At 35.7% G+C, this 19,711-nt stretch overlaps 2 protein-coding genes across 2 annotated transcripts in view; both read right to left on the bottom strand.

The window, feature by feature from the left end:
- Positions 1-19,711, bottom strand: part of LOC127439122 (differentially expressed in FDCP 6 homolog) — a 123,941-nt gene that overhangs the window by 2,444 nt on the left and 101,786 nt on the right. The gene's annotated exons all lie outside the window — the stretch shown is intronic.
- The window catches only part of LOC127439112 (dual serine/threonine and tyrosine protein kinase-like), a 33,113-nt gene that overhangs the window by 7,965 nt on the left and 5,437 nt on the right, over positions 1-19,711 (bottom strand). The window contains exon 2 of the mRNA XM_051695178.1: positions 3,809-4,212. Within this exon, the coding sequence (XP_051551138.1) occupies positions 3,809-4,212 (404 nt within the window). The remainder of the gene's footprint in view (positions 1-3,808; positions 4,213-19,711) is intronic.

The raw sequence follows: 19,711 nt of genomic DNA, 5'->3' as shown, positions 1-19,711 counted from the left end.
ACGTCATTTAATTCATTTTGGTCAATTTTATTCTGAGTAATTTCATGCCAATGAAATGTTTAGTGCTTGGAACACCTAAACAAAAGACAAATAAATGTCCATCGCTTTTCCGTTACATTTTCAGCTTTTGTTAATTTCCACAAAATTGCAAATGTAAAATTTCATGACTGTGGGAACCCTGAACAAACCATGAAATCGAGCTCTAAGTCACTCTATAATTAATCAGAAACTACAGTGGCCAAGTGAACGTGAGAGACAGACGGAGAGAGACAGACAGATATAGAGAGACTAGCACAGGAACACAATAGAGGCAGTCAGTGCCGTCTCTCAAACACAAGCTCAACAGAGCGCTGAAGTTTCTCTGAACAAAGATGTCGTGCACTCACAGCTCCCCATAAATGGCCATTCCACGGTGGATTTGATCGTTTGTCCGAGCACTGGAGCCACAGGCCAATCAAACCTGAACTAAACAAACATCAGATTCAACTACATCAAACATACACTCATCTACTGCACACAACACCTCGTGACAAAAAGCGGCCAGCGTATGTGTTTTAGCAGGAATGCAAAGAATCTGCTCACAGCACACACACGCTTCACACCATACGCTCGGACTCAACCATGACCCGGCCCACGGGGGGCGGGCGGTAATTAACACCTCAGCGCTAATGTGTGTGTGCCATTCAAAAACAGACACAGTTCATTTGATAGAGGATGTGAATCTAGCAGATTTGTGCCATAGTAAAATATCACACTGTAAGGGGGTTTAGAGGAAAGGAGGAGGCGAGAACCAGCTTGACAACTTAAATAACAATTTATTAAACAAAAACCCAACCAAAAACACACAACTAAAAACACAGCACAGCTGTCTGTAATTCTCTCTCTCTCTCGAACTGTCGTCCCCGGCCGCCTTTATCCCTCGCGCGCCCCATCAGGCTGATTGGGGACCGGGTGTGTCTCATTCCAACCCGGCCCCTAACTCCTCAGCTCTACACACACATTCTCCATCAGCCATAAACACACACAAAACAAGATCAACATCAGGAAAACTACACATAACATTACACAGTTTAAAACCTAAATCCTCTCTGACTGACAGAAACACACTGATTTGAGACCGATCAGAGTCTGATTAAAGACTCATCAGTGTCTGATTAGAGACCCATCAGTGTCTGATTAGAGACAGATCAGTGTCTGATTAGAGACAGATCAGTGTCTGATTAGAGACAGATCAGTGTCTGATTAGAGACCCATCAGAGTCTGATTAGAGACCCATCAGTGTCTGATTAGAGACCCATCAGTGTCTGATTAGAGACCCATCAGAATATGATTTGACCCATCAGTGTCTGATTAGAGACAGATCAGTGTCTGATTAGAGACCCATCAGTGTCTGATTAGAGACCCATCAGTGTCTGATTAGAGACCCATCAGTGTCTGATTAGAGACCCATCAGAGTATATTTGACCCATCAGTGTCTGATTAGAGACCCATCAGTGTCTGATTAGAGACAGATCAGTGTCTGATTTGACTCCAATCTGTGTCTGATTAGAGACAGATCAGTGTCTGATTAGAGACCCATCAGTGTCTGATTAGAGACAGATCAGTGTCTGATTAGAGACAGATCAGTGTCTGATTAGAGACAGATCAGTGTCTGATAAGAGACCCATCAGTGTCTGATTAGAGACCCATCAGTGTCTGATTAGAGACAGATCAGTGTCTGATTTGACTCCAATCTGTGTCTGATTAGAGACAGATCAGTGTCTGATTAGAGACAGATCAGTGTCTGATTAGAGACAGATCAGTGTCTGATTAGAGACCCAACAGTGTCTGATTAGAGACCCAACAGTGTCTGATTAGAGACCCATCAGTGTCTGATTAGAGACCCATCAGTGTCTGATTAGAGACCCATCAGTGTCTGATTAGAGACCCATCAGTGTCTGATTAGAGACCCATCAGAGTATATTTGACCCATCAGTGTCTGATTAGAGACCCATCAGTGTCTGATTAGAGACAGATCAGTGTCTGATTTGACTCCAATCTGTGTCTGATTAGAGACAGATCAGTGTCTGATTAGAGACAGATCAGTGTCTGATTAGAGACCCATCAGTGTCTGATTAGAGACAGATCAGTGTCTGATTAGAGACAGATCAGTGTCTGATAAGAGACCCATCAGTGTCTGATTAGAGACCCATCAGTGTCTGATTAGAGACCCATCAGTGTCTGATTAGAGACAGATCAGTGTCTGATTTGACTCCAATCTGTGTCTGATTAGAGACAGATCAGTGTCTGATTAGAGACCCATCAGTGTCTGATTAGAGACAGATCAGTGTCTGATTAGAGACAGATCAGTGTCTGATTAGAGACCCAACAGTGTCTGATTAGAGACCCAACAGTGTCTGATTAGAGACCCATCAGTGTCTGATTAGAGACCCATCAGTGTCTGATTAGAGACCCAACAGTGTCTGATTAGAGACCCATCAGTGTCTGATTAGAGACCCACCAGTGTCTGATTAGAGACCCACCAGTGTCTGATTAGAGACCCACCAGTGTCTGATTTGACTCCAATCAGAGTATGATTTGACCCATCAGTGTCTGATTAGAGACCCATCAGTGTCTGATTAGAGACCCATCAGTGTCTGATTAGAGACAGATCAGTGTCTGATTTGACTCCAATCTGTGTCTGATTAGAGACAGATCAGTGTCTGATTAGAGACCCATCAGTGTCTGATTAGAGACAGATCAGTGTCTGATTAGAGACAGATCAGTGTCTGATTAGAGACCCAACAGTGTCTGATTAGAGACCCAACAGTGTCTGATTAGAGACCCATCAGTGTCTGATTAGAGACCCATCAGTGTCTGATTAGAGACCCAACAGTGTCTGATTAGAGACCCATCAGTGTCTGATTAGAGACCCACCAGTGTCTGATTAGAGACCCACCAGTGTCTGATTTGACTCCAATCAGAGTATGATTTGACCCATCAGTGTCTGATTAGAGACCCATCAGTGTCTGATTAGAGACCCATCAGTGTCTAATTTGAGACTGATCAGAGTCTGATTTTACACTGATCAGTGTCTGATTTGAGATTAATCAGTATGATTTGAGAGTCTAATCTGAACTTCAAAACTTCAAAGCTACTGTTCAGTCTTGTTGTCCGAAAGCAATTCAGCCATGACTGGATCCAATGTATTTATAGGAGCTCCCAGGACACAGTTTTCCCATCACCATGGAGACACACATCAACGCAGCAGCAATTAGAGCTCTTATTTTCCCCCATCGGTGGTCATGTGAAGGGCACCAGACCCAAAGAAGAGTTACATAAACACCAGAGAAACAGACGAAAGAATGCTTGATGTTCCTGTAGTGATTCTGTTCACATTCTGAGACAATGTGAGAAAATCACTTCATTCTTCAAAACATGACCTCACACTGACGACTACATTTCCCAGGTAATCAGGTCAGAGGCAGTCTCTCTGCCACTGAACTGACACTGGTTTGTGACTGTTTTGAATGTAATCAGAGACTGACAGCAGTCTGAGAGAGATTTGAGTCTGACCTGCAACTGATTCTAGTCTAAACTCTCTGAGACGGAATCAACTCTGATCGGCTACTGATTTGAGCCTGAGTCTTATTTGATTCTCATCAGAGACTGATATGAATCTGATATAAGACTGAACTGGGTCTGATATGAGGCTGATTTGAGGCTGTGAGGTAATTGTGAGTCATTCTGTGATGTTTAAATAGGTGCTGCACCAAAACACATGACCTCACTGTGAGGACTACATTTCCCATGATCCTCTTGCTCTGACCTGCAGCAGTGGATGATGGAGCGTGATCTCGAGCTCAGCTGATCGCAGCGCATCATCTTCACACTCCTGGATCTCAAGGTCTTCGCACGGCACAGTATCCCAGCGACCGCAGTGAGCCGCTAACTGATGCACAAGCTCGTACTGACCCGACAATGCCAAATTCAACTGTCTCTGTCGACCGTGTGTGAAACACAACTTCCTCCTCCGGCAGGCCCCACCCTCTGGCCCACAGGCCCCGCCCGCCTCCGGCCCAAGTGGGAGGATCCTCTCTCCCAGCAGACAGTTCAGGAGTTGGTACCGGGCCGCACAGTCCTGACCCAGAATAAGGATATAGGGGGCACTACCGACAACATTCTGCAGGCATTCTTCCTGTTGACGTGGGAATGAGATACCGCTGAGTGGACCTGAGACAGAAGAGAAATAAGATATATACATTAATATTTTTCAGCCTTTAATGATATTCAAAACCATAGTTTTTTTTTTAAACATTTTAAGATAAAATTGCACTCTTGAATGTTCAATACACTGAATATAAATTGCTTACTAGCTTACCCTGAACCAACCCAAACTAAAACTAATGTAGCGAAATACAGACAAAAACAAGACCAAATGTTAATTAAAAAAACAAAAAAAACACCGTGATCTCTAGCAGTTTTGGGCCCGTGTGTCCTGAGGCCCACATCTCATGACCCGACTCTGAGCCAGGCCAAACACACACACACAGAACCGTAAGTCATCATGGTTATTATTAGGATGGGGTCATAATCCTGTGTTACTGTGTACAACACTACAGCAGTGTACACTACGCTGATTCTCCACTGCATGCTAACATGCTAACTCCTTCATAAACCCAATCCCATTATAATCAGATGAGAAACGCTGCACGCCTTATGGCTGACGTCTGACTGTGAATCACTGTCAAATCAGTTCAGACATCTTAAAACCCACAGCTAAACGTCTGATCGCTGTGAATCAAACGCAACTGCAACAGCAGGAATTACATATTCATTCACTTATACTTAAAACAAGTTCCTGCTCTTTTCAAAATAGAATTATCCAGAACACAGTTTAATATTATATTATGTACCATATTTTGCAATGTAAAACATTTCTGTGCTAAATTCTTAACTTTCACAAATTATATTAAGGCTCTACGATTAAACCCACGAGCTCTTAATTCTCATGAAGGAAGACTGTAACAAAGTTTTTAGGATGGGGTGCGAGGAGGAAGCGGGAGATGGCGAGATTAAACTCAAACAGGTCATTTATTTTAACAACTCAAACAATTAGATTTCATCCAAACTCAGCACACGCTCTGTGTGTCTGTGTGGGTAACTCCCTCTCCTCACTGGCGTCCGGCTCGCTCTTAAACCCATCTCCAACTCTCACTGCAATGACAAGCAGCTGTTAGAGACAATCATTGCCAGGTGATGATACTTATCTCCTGATTTCACTCTCCATTCACAAGCCGGCGCTCAACCACGCCCCCACCACCACAAAGACATTTGAGATTCTGTCTGTATTTGAAAATATTTTTCTTCGTTCTATCAACTCCACAGAAATTTATCAATATTCAATATTAACATAAAATTACCATATTTGGCTCATAAAATGTGATTGGAATTTGAAGTGCACTATAATCGCAAAAATCTCAAATAATCGTTATCTCAAATAATCGCACCAATCTCAAATAATCGTTATCTCAAATAATCGTTATCTCAATTAATCGCACCAATCTCAAATAATCGTTATCTCAAATAATCGTTATCTCAATTAATCGCACCAATCTCAAATAATCGTTATCGCAAATAATCGCAAAAATCTCAAATAATCGTTATCTCAAATAATCGCACCAATCTCAAATAATCGCACCAATCTCAAAAAATCATAGTTAGATCAAATAATCACAGCTCTCTCAAATAATCATAGTTAGATCAAATAATCACAGCTCTCTCAAAAAATCATAGTTAGATCAAATAATCACAGCTCTCTCAAATAATCATAGTTAGATCAAATAATCACAGCTCTCTCAAATAATCACAGCTCTCTCAAATAATCATAGTTAGACTCTCAAATAATCACAGCTCTACGATCAAATAATCACAGCTCTCTCAAATAATCACAGCTCTCTCAAATAATCATAGTTAGATCAAATAATCACAGCTCTCTCAAATAATCGCAGCTCTCTCAAATAATCATAGTTAGATCAAATAATCACAGCTCTCTCAAATAATCATAGTTAGATCAAATAATCACAGCTCTCTCAAATAATCATAGTTAGATCAAATAATCACAGCTCTCTCAAATAATCACAGCTATCTCAAATAATCATAGTTAGATCAAATAATCACAGCTCTCTCAAATAATCATAGTTAGATCAAATAATCACAGCTCTCTCAAATAATCACAGCTCTCTCAAATAATCATAGTTAGATCAAATAATCACAGCTCTCTCAAATAATCACAGCTCTCTCAAATAATCATAGTTAGATCAAATAATCACAGCTCTCTCAAATAATCACAGCTCTCTCAAATAATCATAGTTAGATCAAATAATCACAGCTCTCTCAAATAATCACAGCTCTCTCAAATAATCATAGTTAGATCAAATAATCACAGCTCTCTCAAATAATCATAGTTAGATCAAATAATCACAGCTCTCTCAAATAATCATAGTTAGATCAAATAATCACAGCTCTCTCAAATAATCACAGCTCTCTCAAATAATCATAGTTAGATCAAATAATCACAGCTCTCTCAAATAATCACAGCTCTCTCAAATAATCACAGCTCTCTCAAATAATCATAGTTAGATCAAATAATCACAGCTCTCTCAAATAAATCGCAGCTCTCTCAAATAATCACAGCTCTCTCAAATAATCACAGCTCTCTCAAATAATCATAGTTAGATCAAATAATCACAGCTCTCTCAAATAATCACAGCTCTCTCAAATAATCATAGTTAGATCAAATAATCACAGCTCTCTCAAATAATCATAGTTAGATCAAATAATCACAGCTCTCTCAAATAATCACAGCTCTCTCAAATAATCATAGTTAGATCAAATAATCACAGCTCTCTCAAATAAATCGCAGCTCTCTCAAATAATCATAGTTAGATCAAATAATCACAGCTCTCTCAAATAATCATAGTTAGATCAAATAATCATAGTTAGATCAAATAATCACAGCTCTCTCAAATAAATCGCAGCTCTCTCAAATAATCATAGTTAGATCAAATAATCACAGCTCTCTCAAATAAATCGCAGCTCTCTCAAATAATCATAGTTAGATCAAATAATCACAGCTCTCTCAAATAAATCACAGCTCTCTCAAATAATCGCAGCTCTCTCAAATAATCGCAGCTCTCTCAAATAATCATAGATCAAATAATCACAGCTCTCTCAAATAAATCGCAGCTCTCTCAAATAATCATAGTTAGATCAAATAATCACAGCTCTCTCAAATAAATCACAGCTCTCTCAAATAATCGCAGCTCTCTCAAATAATCGCAGCTCTCTCAAATAATCATAGATCAAATAATCACAGCTCTCTCAAATAATCATAGTTAGATCAAATAATCACAGCTCTCTCAAATAATCATAGTTAGATCAAATAATCACAGCTCTCTCAAATAATCACAGCTCTCTCAAATAATCATAGTTAGATCAAATAATCACAGCTCTCTCAAATAATCATAGTTAGATCAAATAATCACAGCTCTCTCAAATAATCATAGTTAGATCAAATAATCACAGCTCTCTCAAATAATCATAGTTAGACTCATCTTCAAATAATCACAGCTCTCTCAAATAATCATAGTTAGATCAAATAATCACAGCTCTCTCAAATAATCACAGCTCTCTCAAATAATCATAGTTAGATCAAATAATCACAGCTCTCTCAAATAATCATAGTTAGATCAAATAATCACAGCTCTCTCAAATAATCATAGTTAGATCAAATAATCACAGCTCTCTCAAATAATCATAGTTAGATCAAATAATCACAGCTCTCTCAAATAATCACAGCTCTCTCAAATAATCATAGTTAGATCAAATAATCACAGCTCTCTCAAATAATCATAGTTAGATCAAATAATCACAGCTCTCTCAAATAATCATAGTTAGATCAAATAATCACAGCTCTCTCAAATAATCATAGTTAGATCAAATAATCACAGCTCTCTCAAATAATCATAGTTAGATCAAATAATCATAGTTAGATCAAATAATCACAGCTCTCTCAAATAATCATAGTTAGATCAAATAATCATAGTTAGATCAAATAATCACAGCTCTCTCAAATAATCATAGTTAGATCAAATAATCACAGCTCTCTCAAATAATCATAGTTAGATCAAATAATCACAGCTCTCTCAAATAATCATAGTTAGATCAAATAATCACAGCTCTCTCAAATAATCATAGTTAGATCAAATAATCACAGCTCTCTCAAATAATCATAGTTAGATCAAATAATCACAGCTCTCTCAAATAATCATAGTTAGATCAAATAATCACAGCTCTCTCAAATAATCATAGTTAGATCAAATAATCACAGCTCTCTCAAATAATCACAGCTCTCTCAAATAATCATAGTTAGATCAAATAATCACAGCTCTCTCAAATAATCATAGTTAGATCAAATAATCACAGCTCTCTCAAATAATCATAGTTAGATCAAATAATCACAGCTCTCTCAAATAATCATAGTTAGATCAAATAATCACAGCTCTCTCAAATAATCACAGCTCTCTCAAATAATCATAGTTAGATCAAATAATCACAGCTCTCTCAAATAATCATAGTTAGATCAAATAATCACAGCTCTCTCAAATAATCATAGTTAGATCAAATAATCACAGCTCTCTCAAATAAATCACAGCTCTCTCAAATAATCATAGTTAGATCAAATAATCACAGCTCTCTCAAATAATCATAGTTAGATCAAATAATCACAGCTCTCTCAAATAATCATAGTTAGATCAAATAATCACAGCTCTCTCAAATAATCACAGCTCTCTCAAATAATCATAGTTAGATCAAATAATCACAGCTCTCTCAAATAATCATAGTTAGATCAAATAATCACAGCTCTCTCAAATAATCATAGTTAGATCAAATAATCACAGCTCTCTCAAATAATCATAGTTAGATCAAATAATCACAGCTCTCTCAAATAATCATAGTTAGATCAAATAATCACAGCTCTCTCAAATAATCACAGCTCTCTCAAATAATCATAGTTAGATCAAATAATCACAGCTCTCTCAAATAATCATAGTTAGATCAAATAATCACAGCTCTCTCAAATAATCATAGTTAGATCAAATAATCACAGCTCTCTCAAATAATCATAGTTAGATCAAATAATCACAGCTCTCTCAAATAATCATAGTTAGATCAAATAATCACAGCTCTCTCAAATAATCACAGCTCTCTCAAATAATCATAGTTAGATCAAATAATCACAGCTCTCTCAAATAATCATAGTTAGATCAAATAATCACAGCTCTCTCAAATAATCATAGTTAGATCAAATAATCACAGCTCTCTCAAATAATCATAGTTAGATCAAATAATCACAGCTCTCTCAAATAATCATAGTTAGATCAAATAATCACAGCTCTCTCAAATAATCATAGTTAGATCAAATAATCACAGCTCTCTCAAATAATCATAGTTAGATCAAATAATCACAGCTCTCTCAAATAATCATAGTTAGATCAAATAATCACAGCTCTCTCAAATAATCACAGCTCTCTCAAATAATCATAGTTAGATCAAATAATCACAGCTCTCTCAAATAATCATAGTTAGATCAAATAATCACAGCTCTCTCAAATAATCATAGTTAGATCAAATAATCACAGCTCTCTCAAATAATCATAGTTAGATCAAATAATCACAGCTCTCTCAAATAATCATAGTTAGATCAAATAATCACAGCTCTCTCAAATAATCATAGTTAGATCAAATAATCACAGCTCTCTCAAATAATCATAGTTAGATCAAATAATCACAGCTCTCTCAAATAATCATAGTTAGATCAAATAATCACAGCTCTCTCAAATAATCATAGTTAGATCAAATAATCACAGCTCTCTCAAATAATCATAGTTAGATCAAATAATCACAGCTCTCTCAAATAATCATAGTTAGATCAAATAATCACAGCTCTCTCAAATAATCATAGCTCTACATCAAATAATCATAGTTAGATCAAATAATCACAGCTCTCTCAAATAATCATAGTTAGATCAAATAATCACAGCTCTCTCAAATAATCATAGTTAGATCAAATAATCACAGCTCTCTCAAATAATCATAGTTAGATCAAATAATCACAGCTCTCTCAAATAATCATAGTTAGATCAAATAATCACAGCTCTCTCAAATAATCACAGCTCTCTCAAATAATCATAGTTAGATCAAATAATCACAGCTCTCTCAAATAATCATAGTTAGATCAAATAATCACAGCTCTCTCAAATAATCATAGTTAGATCAAATAATCACAGCTCTCTCAAATAATCATAGTTAGATCAAATAATCACAGCTCTCTCAAATAATCATAGTTAGATCAAATAATCACAGCTCATCTCAAATAATCATAGTTAGATCAAATAATCACAGCTCTCTCAAATAATCATAGTTAGATCAAATAATCACAGCTCTCTCAAATAATCATAGTTAGATCAAATAATCACAGCTCTCTCAAATAATCATAGTTAGATCAAATAATCACAGCTCTCTCAAATAATCATAGTTAGATCAAATAATCACAGCTCTCTCAAATAATCATAGTTAGATCAAATAATCACAGCTCTCTCAAATAATCATAGTTAGATCAAATAATCACAGCTCTCTCAAATAATCATAGTTAGATCAAATAATCACAGCTCTCTCAAATAATCATAGTTAGATCAAATAATCACAGCTCTCAGATCAAATAATCACAGCTCTCTCAAATAATCATAGTTAGATCAAATAATCACAGCTCTCTCAAATAATCATAGTTAGATCAAATAATCACAGCTCTCTCAAATAATCATAGTTAGATCAAATAATCACAGCTCTCTCAAATAATCATAGTTAGATCAAATAATCACAGCTCTCTCAAATAATCACAGCTCTCTCAAATAATCATAGTTAGATCAAATAATCACAGCTCTCTCAAATAATCATAGTTAGATCAAATAATCACAGCTCTCTCAAATAATCATAGTTAGATCAAATAATCACAGCTCTCTCAAATAATCACAGCTCTCTCAAATAATCATAGTTAGATCAAATAATCACAGCTCTCTCAAATAATCATAGTTAGATCAAATAATCACAGCTCTCTCAAATAATCATAGTTAGATCAAATAATCATAGTTAGATCAAATAATCACAGCTCTCTCAAATAATCATAGTTAGATCAAATAATCACAGCTCTCTCAAATAATCATAGTTAGATCAAATAATCACAGCTCTCTCAAATAATCATAGTTAGATCAAATAATCACAGCTCTCTCAAATAATCATAGTTAGATCAAATAATCACAGCTCTCTCAAATAATCACAGCTCTCTCAAATAATCATAGTTAGATCAAATAATCACAGCTCTCTCAAATAATCATAGTTAGATCAAATAATCATAGTTAGATCAAATAATCACAGCTCTCTCAAATAATCATAGATCAAATAATCACAGCTCTCTCAAATAATCATAGTTCAAATAATCACAGCTCTCTCAAATAATCATAGTTAGATCAAATAATCACAGCTCTCTCAAATAATCACAGCTCTCTCAAATAATCATAGTTAGATCAAATAATCACAGCTCTCTCAAATAATCACAGCTCTCTCAAATAATCATAGTTAGATCAAATAATCACAGCTCTCTCAAATAATCATAGTTAGATCAAATAATCATAGTTAGATCAAATAATCACAGCTCTCTCAAATAATCATAGTTAGATCAAATAATCACAGCTCTCTCAAATAATCATAGTTAGATCAAATAATCACAGCTCTCTCAAATAATCATAGTTAGATCAAATAATCACAGCTCTCTCAAATAATCACAGCTCTCTCAAATAATCATAGTTAGATCAAATAATCACAGCTCTCTCAAATAATCATAGTTAGATCAAATAATCATAGTTAGATCAAATAATCACAGCTCTCTCAAATAATCATAGTTAGATCAAATAATCACAGCTCTCTCAAATAATCATAGTTAGATCAAATAATCACAGCTCTCTCAAATAATCATAGTTAGATCAAATAATCACAGCTCTCTCAAATAATCACAGCTCTCTCAAATAATCATAGTTAGATCAAATAATCACAGCTCTCTCAAATAATCACAGCTCTCTCAAATAATCATAGTTAGATCAAATAATCACAGCTCTCTCAAATAATCATAGTTAGATCAAATAATCATAGTTAGATCAAATAATCACAGCTCTCTCAAATAATCATAGATCAAATAATCACAGCTCTCTCAAATAATCATAGTTCAAATAATCACAGCTCTCTCAAATAATCATAGTTAGATCAAATAATCACAGCTCTCTCAAATAATCACAGCTCTCTCAAATAATCATAGTTAGATCAAATAATCACAGCTCTCTCAAATAATCACAGCTCTCTCAAATAATCATAGTTAGATCAAATAATCACAGCTCTCTCAAATAATCATAGTTAGATCAAATAATCATAGTTAGATCAAATAATCACAGCTCTCTCAAATAATCATAGATCAAATAATCACAGCTCTCTCAAATAATCATAGTTCAAATAATCACAGCTCTCTCAAATAATCATAGTTAGATCAAATAATCACAGCTCTCTCAAATAATCATAGTTAGATCAAATAATCACAGCTCTCTCAAATAATCACAGCTCTCTCAAATAATCATAGTTAGATCAAATAATCACAGCTCTCTCAAATAATCATAGTTAGATCAAATAATCACAGCTCTCTCAAATAATCATAGTTAGATCAAATAATCACAGCTCTCTCAAATAATCATAGTTAGATCAAATAATCACAGCTCTCTCAAATAATCATAGTTAGATCAAATAATCACAGCTCTCTCAAATAATCATAGTTAGATCAAATAATCACAGCTCTCTCAAATAATCATAGTTAGATCAAATAATCACAGCTCTCTCAAATAATCATAGTTAGATCAAATAATCACAGCTCTCTCAAATAATCACAGCTCTCTCAAATAATCATAGTTAGATCAAATAATCACAGCTCTCTCAAATAATCATAGTTAGATCAAATAATCATAGTTAGATCAAATAATCACAGCTCTCTCAAATAATCATAGTTAGATCAAATAATCACAGCTCTCTCAAATAATCATAGTTAGATCAAATAATCACAGCTCTCTCAAATAATCATAGTTAGATCAAATAATCACAGCTCTCTCAAATAATCACAGCTCTCTCAAATAATCATAGTTAGATCAAATAATCACAGCTCTCTCAAATAAATCACAGCTCTCTCAAATAATCACAGCTCTCTCAAATAATCATAGTTAGATCAAATAATCATAGTTAGATCAAATAATCATAGTTAGATCAAATAATCACAGCTCTCTCAAATAATCACAGCTCTCTCAAATAATCATAGTTAGATCAAATAATCACAGCTCTCTCAAATAATCATAGTTAGATCAAATAATCACAGCTCTCACAAATAAATCACAGCTCTCTCAAATAATCATAGTTAGATCAAATAATCACAGCTCTCTCAAATAATCATAGTTAGATCAAATAATCGCAGCTCTCTCAAATAATCGCAGCTCTCTCAAATAATCATAGTTAGATCAAATAATCATAGTTAGATCAAATAATCACAGCTCTCTCAAATAATCATAGTTAGATCAAATAATCACAGCTCTCTCAAATAATCACAGCTCTCTCAAATAATCGCAGCTCTCTCAAATAATCATAGTTAGATCAAATAATCACAGCTCTCTCAAATAAATCGCAGCTCTCTCAAATAATCATAGTTAGATCAAATAATCATAGTTAGATCAAATAATCACAGCTCTCTCAAATAATCACAGCTCTCTCAAATAATCGCAGCTCTCTCAAATAATCATAGTTAGATCAAATAATCACAGCTCTCTCAAATAATCGCAGCTCTCTCAAATAATCATAGTTAGATCAAATAATCATAGTTAGATCAAATAATCACAGCTCTCTCAAATAATCATAGTTAGATCAAATAATCATAGATCAAATAATCACAGCTCTCTCAAATAATCATAGATCAAATAATCACAGCTCTCTCAAATAATCAGTTAGATCAAATAATCACAGCTCTCTCAAATAATCATAGTTAGATCAAATAATCACAGCTCTCTCAAATAATCACAGCTCTCTCAAATAAATCACAGCTCTCTCAAATAATCATAGTTAGATCAAATAATCACAGCTCTCTCAAATAATCACAGCTCTCTCAAATAATCACAGCTCTCTCAAATAATCACAGCTCTCTCAAATAAATCACAGCTCTCTCAAATAATCATAGATAGATCAAATAAATCACAGCTCTCTCAAATAATCATAGTTAGATCAAATAATCACAGCTCTCTCAAATAATCATAGTTAGATCAAATAATCACAGCTCTCTCAAATAATCATAGTTAGATCAAATAATCACAGCTCTCTCAAATAATCATAGTTAGATCAAATAATCACAGCTCTCTCAAATAAATCACAGCTCTCTCAAATAAATCACAGCTCTCTCAAATAATCATAGTTAGATCAAATAATCACAGCTCTCTCAAATAATCATAGTTAGATCAAATAATCACAGCTCTCTCAAATAAATCACAGCTCTCTCAAATAATCACAGCTCTCTCAAATAATCATAGTTAGATCAAATAACCACAGCTCTCTCAAATAAATCACAGCTCTCTCAAATAAATCACAGCTCTCTCAAATAATCATAGTTAGATCAAATAATCACAGCTCTCTCAAATAATCATAGTTAGATCAAATAATCACAGCTCTCTCAAATAAATCACAGCTCTCTCAAATAATCGCAGCTCTCTCAAATAATCACAGCTCTCTCAAATAATCACAGCTCTCTCAAATAAATCACAGCTCTCTCAAATAATCATAGTTATATCAAATAATCACAGCTCTCTCAAATAATCATAGTTATATCAAATAATCACAGCTCTCTCAAATAATCACAGCTCTCTCAAATAATCATAGTTAGATCAAATAATCACAGCTCTCTCAAATAAATCACAGCTCTCTCAAATAAATCACAGCTGTCAAATAATCACAGCTCTCTCAAATAATCGTAGTTAGATCAAATAATCACAGCTCTCTCAAATAATCATAGTTAGATCAAATAATCACAGCTCTCTCAAATAATCGCAGCTCTCTCAAATAAATCACAGCTCTCTCAAATAATCACAGCTCTCTCAAATAATCATAGTTAGATCAAATAATCGCAGCTCTCTCAAATAATCATAGTTAGATCAAATAATCACAGCTCTCTCAAATAATCATAGTTAGATCAAATAATCACAGCTCTCTCAAATAAATCATAGCTCTCTCAAATAATCATAGTTAGATCAAATAATCACAGCTCTCTCAAATAAATCACAGCTCTCTCAAATAATCGTAGTTAGATCAAATAATCGCAGCTCTCTCAAATAATCATAGTTAGATCAAATAATCGTTATCTCAAATAATCATAGTTAGATAATCACAGCTCTCTCAAATAATTATAGTTAGATCAAATAATCGCCACAGGCCTAAACAAAAAAAATCATTTTTGAAGACATTATTCCAGGACATAGAGGACATTTTCTTATTTCCATCATTGGAAAACTGTGCTACAGAATTCCAGGATTTAAACGTAAGTGCACAGGAGGGAGTCAGGCAAATCAGCGCTGTGATTGGTGTTCTCCAGTGATTTAAACTGGTAGATTTCACCATAATGATGGCTGCTGTGATGAATTTCAGTGGAGGCGAAAGCAGGCCAGAACAAACTAGTGCACTGATTCACACAGACGAGATCAGACACGCCTGAGATCAGATGCACAAATTCACATGTACAGTCTCAATAGTTCAAATCTGAGGAATGATGCTTTTAACACGGATACTCTATAACACAATACAAGTTTAGACACACTTATTCTTAATTATGACTATTTTACACATTTTAGAATAACAGTAAAGTTAACAAACTATCAAATAACAAATAAAATGGAAGTATGGGGATTGTGTAGTGACCAAAAAATGTAAACAAACCGAAACTATGCATGCATAGGCAAAATTGATTTGTCTACAAACTAATTTCAAGCATGTTAGCATAAGCCTTCAGATCAAAAGGTCATGAGAAATATATTAATAATCATCAGAGGCGGTTCTAGCTTGTATGGCGCCCTGGGCGAAACCCGCTTCAACAATATTCCTGTTTACATGTAATCAGTACATTCTGCATAAACTATCACAATGTATGTTATTTATGTGCACATAATGGAGATGCTCTGGCCATTCATTTCAATTCTTTTTTTTTTTTTTATTCTAAACAGAAATTTAATAAACCTATAAATTCAACCTTTCAGATTACTAGAAAACAAAATATTGGCTTGAAGTAATATTCAGAGTACAAAACAAGTTCAGCTCAATCGACAGCATCTGTGGCATATTACAGCTGCACTATGGGACTTTGTGCTCACAGATGTGGTTAGTCATGTTTACACACATATTGTTTATGTCTTGTGTCTATACTTTTGAAACAGTATTTTAATGTTTACAGATTATTGACCCCATTGACTTCTATTGTAAGTGTCTCACTGAAACACACATTTAAAGGAGAAACGAGTCGAAGTTCATTATTGTGGTGATCAACATTATGACACAAATACTGTCGACTGAGATTAACTTGAATTGAACCGGAATATTCCTTTAATCAGGTCATCCAGATATGAACAAATATAGAAAATTAATCTGAATTTTCATGTGTGTCAACATGTTGTAAACTGAGTTCTTATGATCTTTCATTTCCGTTTATTTTCTATTGTTCTGGTGTTCTGTGCAGCAGATTAAACGAGTGAATTATTTTATTGAGCGCACTGAGGAAACTTACATCATTACATGCAAAACTCCTTTATTACAGGAAAGACCACAACCACACCTACACACACGTGTGTAACATCACACTACACAACATCAGTTTGCAGAACATCAGCAGAATTCCTCAAACGCTCTGAACTGAATGAAATCTGTCGTGATTTGACTGTGTGTTAAACTCATTGTGTGGCAGTTTTAGTTGCAGTGAATGTGACTCTGTTCACAGACTGTAAGCTGCTTATTTCTGCTCCAAATCCTGCTGTTAATACAGCAGAAATCACAACAACACACATCATAAAAACACAACATATAGACTCACAACACAAAACTCAAAGAAACACAACATACGGGGTCTGTGTATCTCAGTGAGTATTGACGCTGACTATCACACCTGGAGTTGTGAGTTTGAATCCAGGGTGTGCTGAGTGACTCCAGCCAGGTCTCCTAAGCAACCAAATTGGCCCGGTTGCTAGGGAGGGTAGAGTCACATGGGGTAACCTCCTTGTGATCGCTATAATGTGGTTCTCGCTCTCGGTGGGGTTAGGGTTATCACGTGGTTCAACAAGCCACATGATAAGATGAGCAGATTGACTGTCTCAGACGTGGAGGCAACTGAGATTCGTCCTCCGCCACCCCGATTGAGGCGAGTCACTACACCACCACGAGGACTTAGAGCACATTGGGAATTGGGCATTCCAAATTGGGGAGAAAAAAAAAATAATTAAAAAAAAAGAAACTCAACATACACACTGGTGTTGGACCGATATACACATCAAATCAGATGACACAAACTTTCTCAAATGAAACAAACACACATTCATTCATAACACTTCTGTTACGTGGACAAGCGAACAGTTATCGGCCGATATATCGGTCTATCACTAACACACACACACACACACACACACACACACACACACACACACACACACACAGTATGTAATGAGAAACACACAACACACACACACACACTGTATGTAATGAGAAACACACACACACACACACACACACACACACTGTATGTAATGAGAAACACACAAACACACACACACACACTGTATGTAATGAGAAAGAAACACACACACACACACACACTGTATGTAATGAGAAACACACAAACACACACACACAGTATGTAATGAGAAACACACACACACACTGTATGTAATGAGAAACACACAACACACACACTGTATGTAATGAGAAACACACAACACACACACTGTATGTAATGAGAAACACACGAGCGCGCACACACACACACACACACTGTATGTAATGAGAAACACACAAACACACACACACACACACTGTATGTAATGAGAAAACACACAAACACACACACACGCACACACACTGTATGTAATGAGAAAACACACGCACACACACTATGTAATGAGAAACACACAAACACACAACACACACACTGTATGTAATGAGAAACACACAACACACACACTGTATGTAATGAGAAACACACACGCACACTGTATGTAATGAGAAACACACGAGCGCGCACACACACACACACACACTGTATGTAATGAGAAACACACGAGCGCGCGCACACACACACACACACACACACTGTATGTAATGAGAAACACACGCACACACACTGTATGTAATGAGAAACACAACACACAAACACACACTGTATGTAATGAGAAACACACGAGCGCGCACACACACACACACACACACACACACACACACACACTGTATGTAATGAGAAACACACAAACACACACACACACACTGTATGTAATGTGAAACACACACACAAAAACACTGTATGTAATGAAAAACACACACACACACACACACACACACTGTATGTAATGAGAAAACACACCCGCACACACTGTATGTAATGAGAAACACACAAACACACACACACTGTATGTAATGAGAAACACACAACACACACACACATACTGTATGTAATGAGAAACACACAACACACACACACACACATACACTGTATGTAATGAGAAACACACAAACACACACACACACACACTGTATGTAATGAGAAACACACAACACACACACACATACTGTATGTAATGAGAAACACACAACACACACACACATACTGTATGTAATGAGAAACACACAACACACACACACACACACACTGTATGTAATGAGAAACACACGAGCGCGCACACACACACACACACACACTGTATGTAATGAGAAACACACAAACACACACACACACACTGTATGTAATGTGAAACACACACACAAACACACTGTATGTAATGAAAAACACACACACACACACTGTATGTAATGAGAAACACACACGCAACACACAAACACACAATGTATGTAATGAGAAACACACAAACACACACACACACACACACTGTATGTAATGAGAAAACACACACCCGCACACACACTGTATGTAATGAGAAACACACAAACACACACACACACACACTGTATGTAATGAGAAACACACAACACACACACACATACTGTATGTAATGAGAAACACACAACACACACACACATACTGTATGTAATGAGAAACTCACAACACACACACACACACACTGTATGTAATGAGAAACACACAACACACACACACATACTGTATGTAATGAGAAACACACAACACACACACACATACTGTATGTAATGAGAAACTCACAACACACACACACACACACACTGTATGTAATGAGAAACACACGAGCGCGCACACACACACACACACTGTATGTAATGAGAAACACACAAACACACACACACACACTGTATGTAATGTGAAACA

Source organism: Myxocyprinus asiaticus, chromosome 50, assembly GCF_019703515.2.
Source record: "Myxocyprinus asiaticus isolate MX2 ecotype Aquarium Trade chromosome 50, UBuf_Myxa_2, whole genome shotgun sequence".
In the NCBI taxonomy this organism is placed as follows: domain Eukaryota; kingdom Metazoa; phylum Chordata; class Actinopteri; order Cypriniformes; family Catostomidae; genus Myxocyprinus; species Myxocyprinus asiaticus.
Note: the sequence above shows the minus strand (reverse complement) of the source record. Positions and strands in the feature narration are given on the sequence as shown.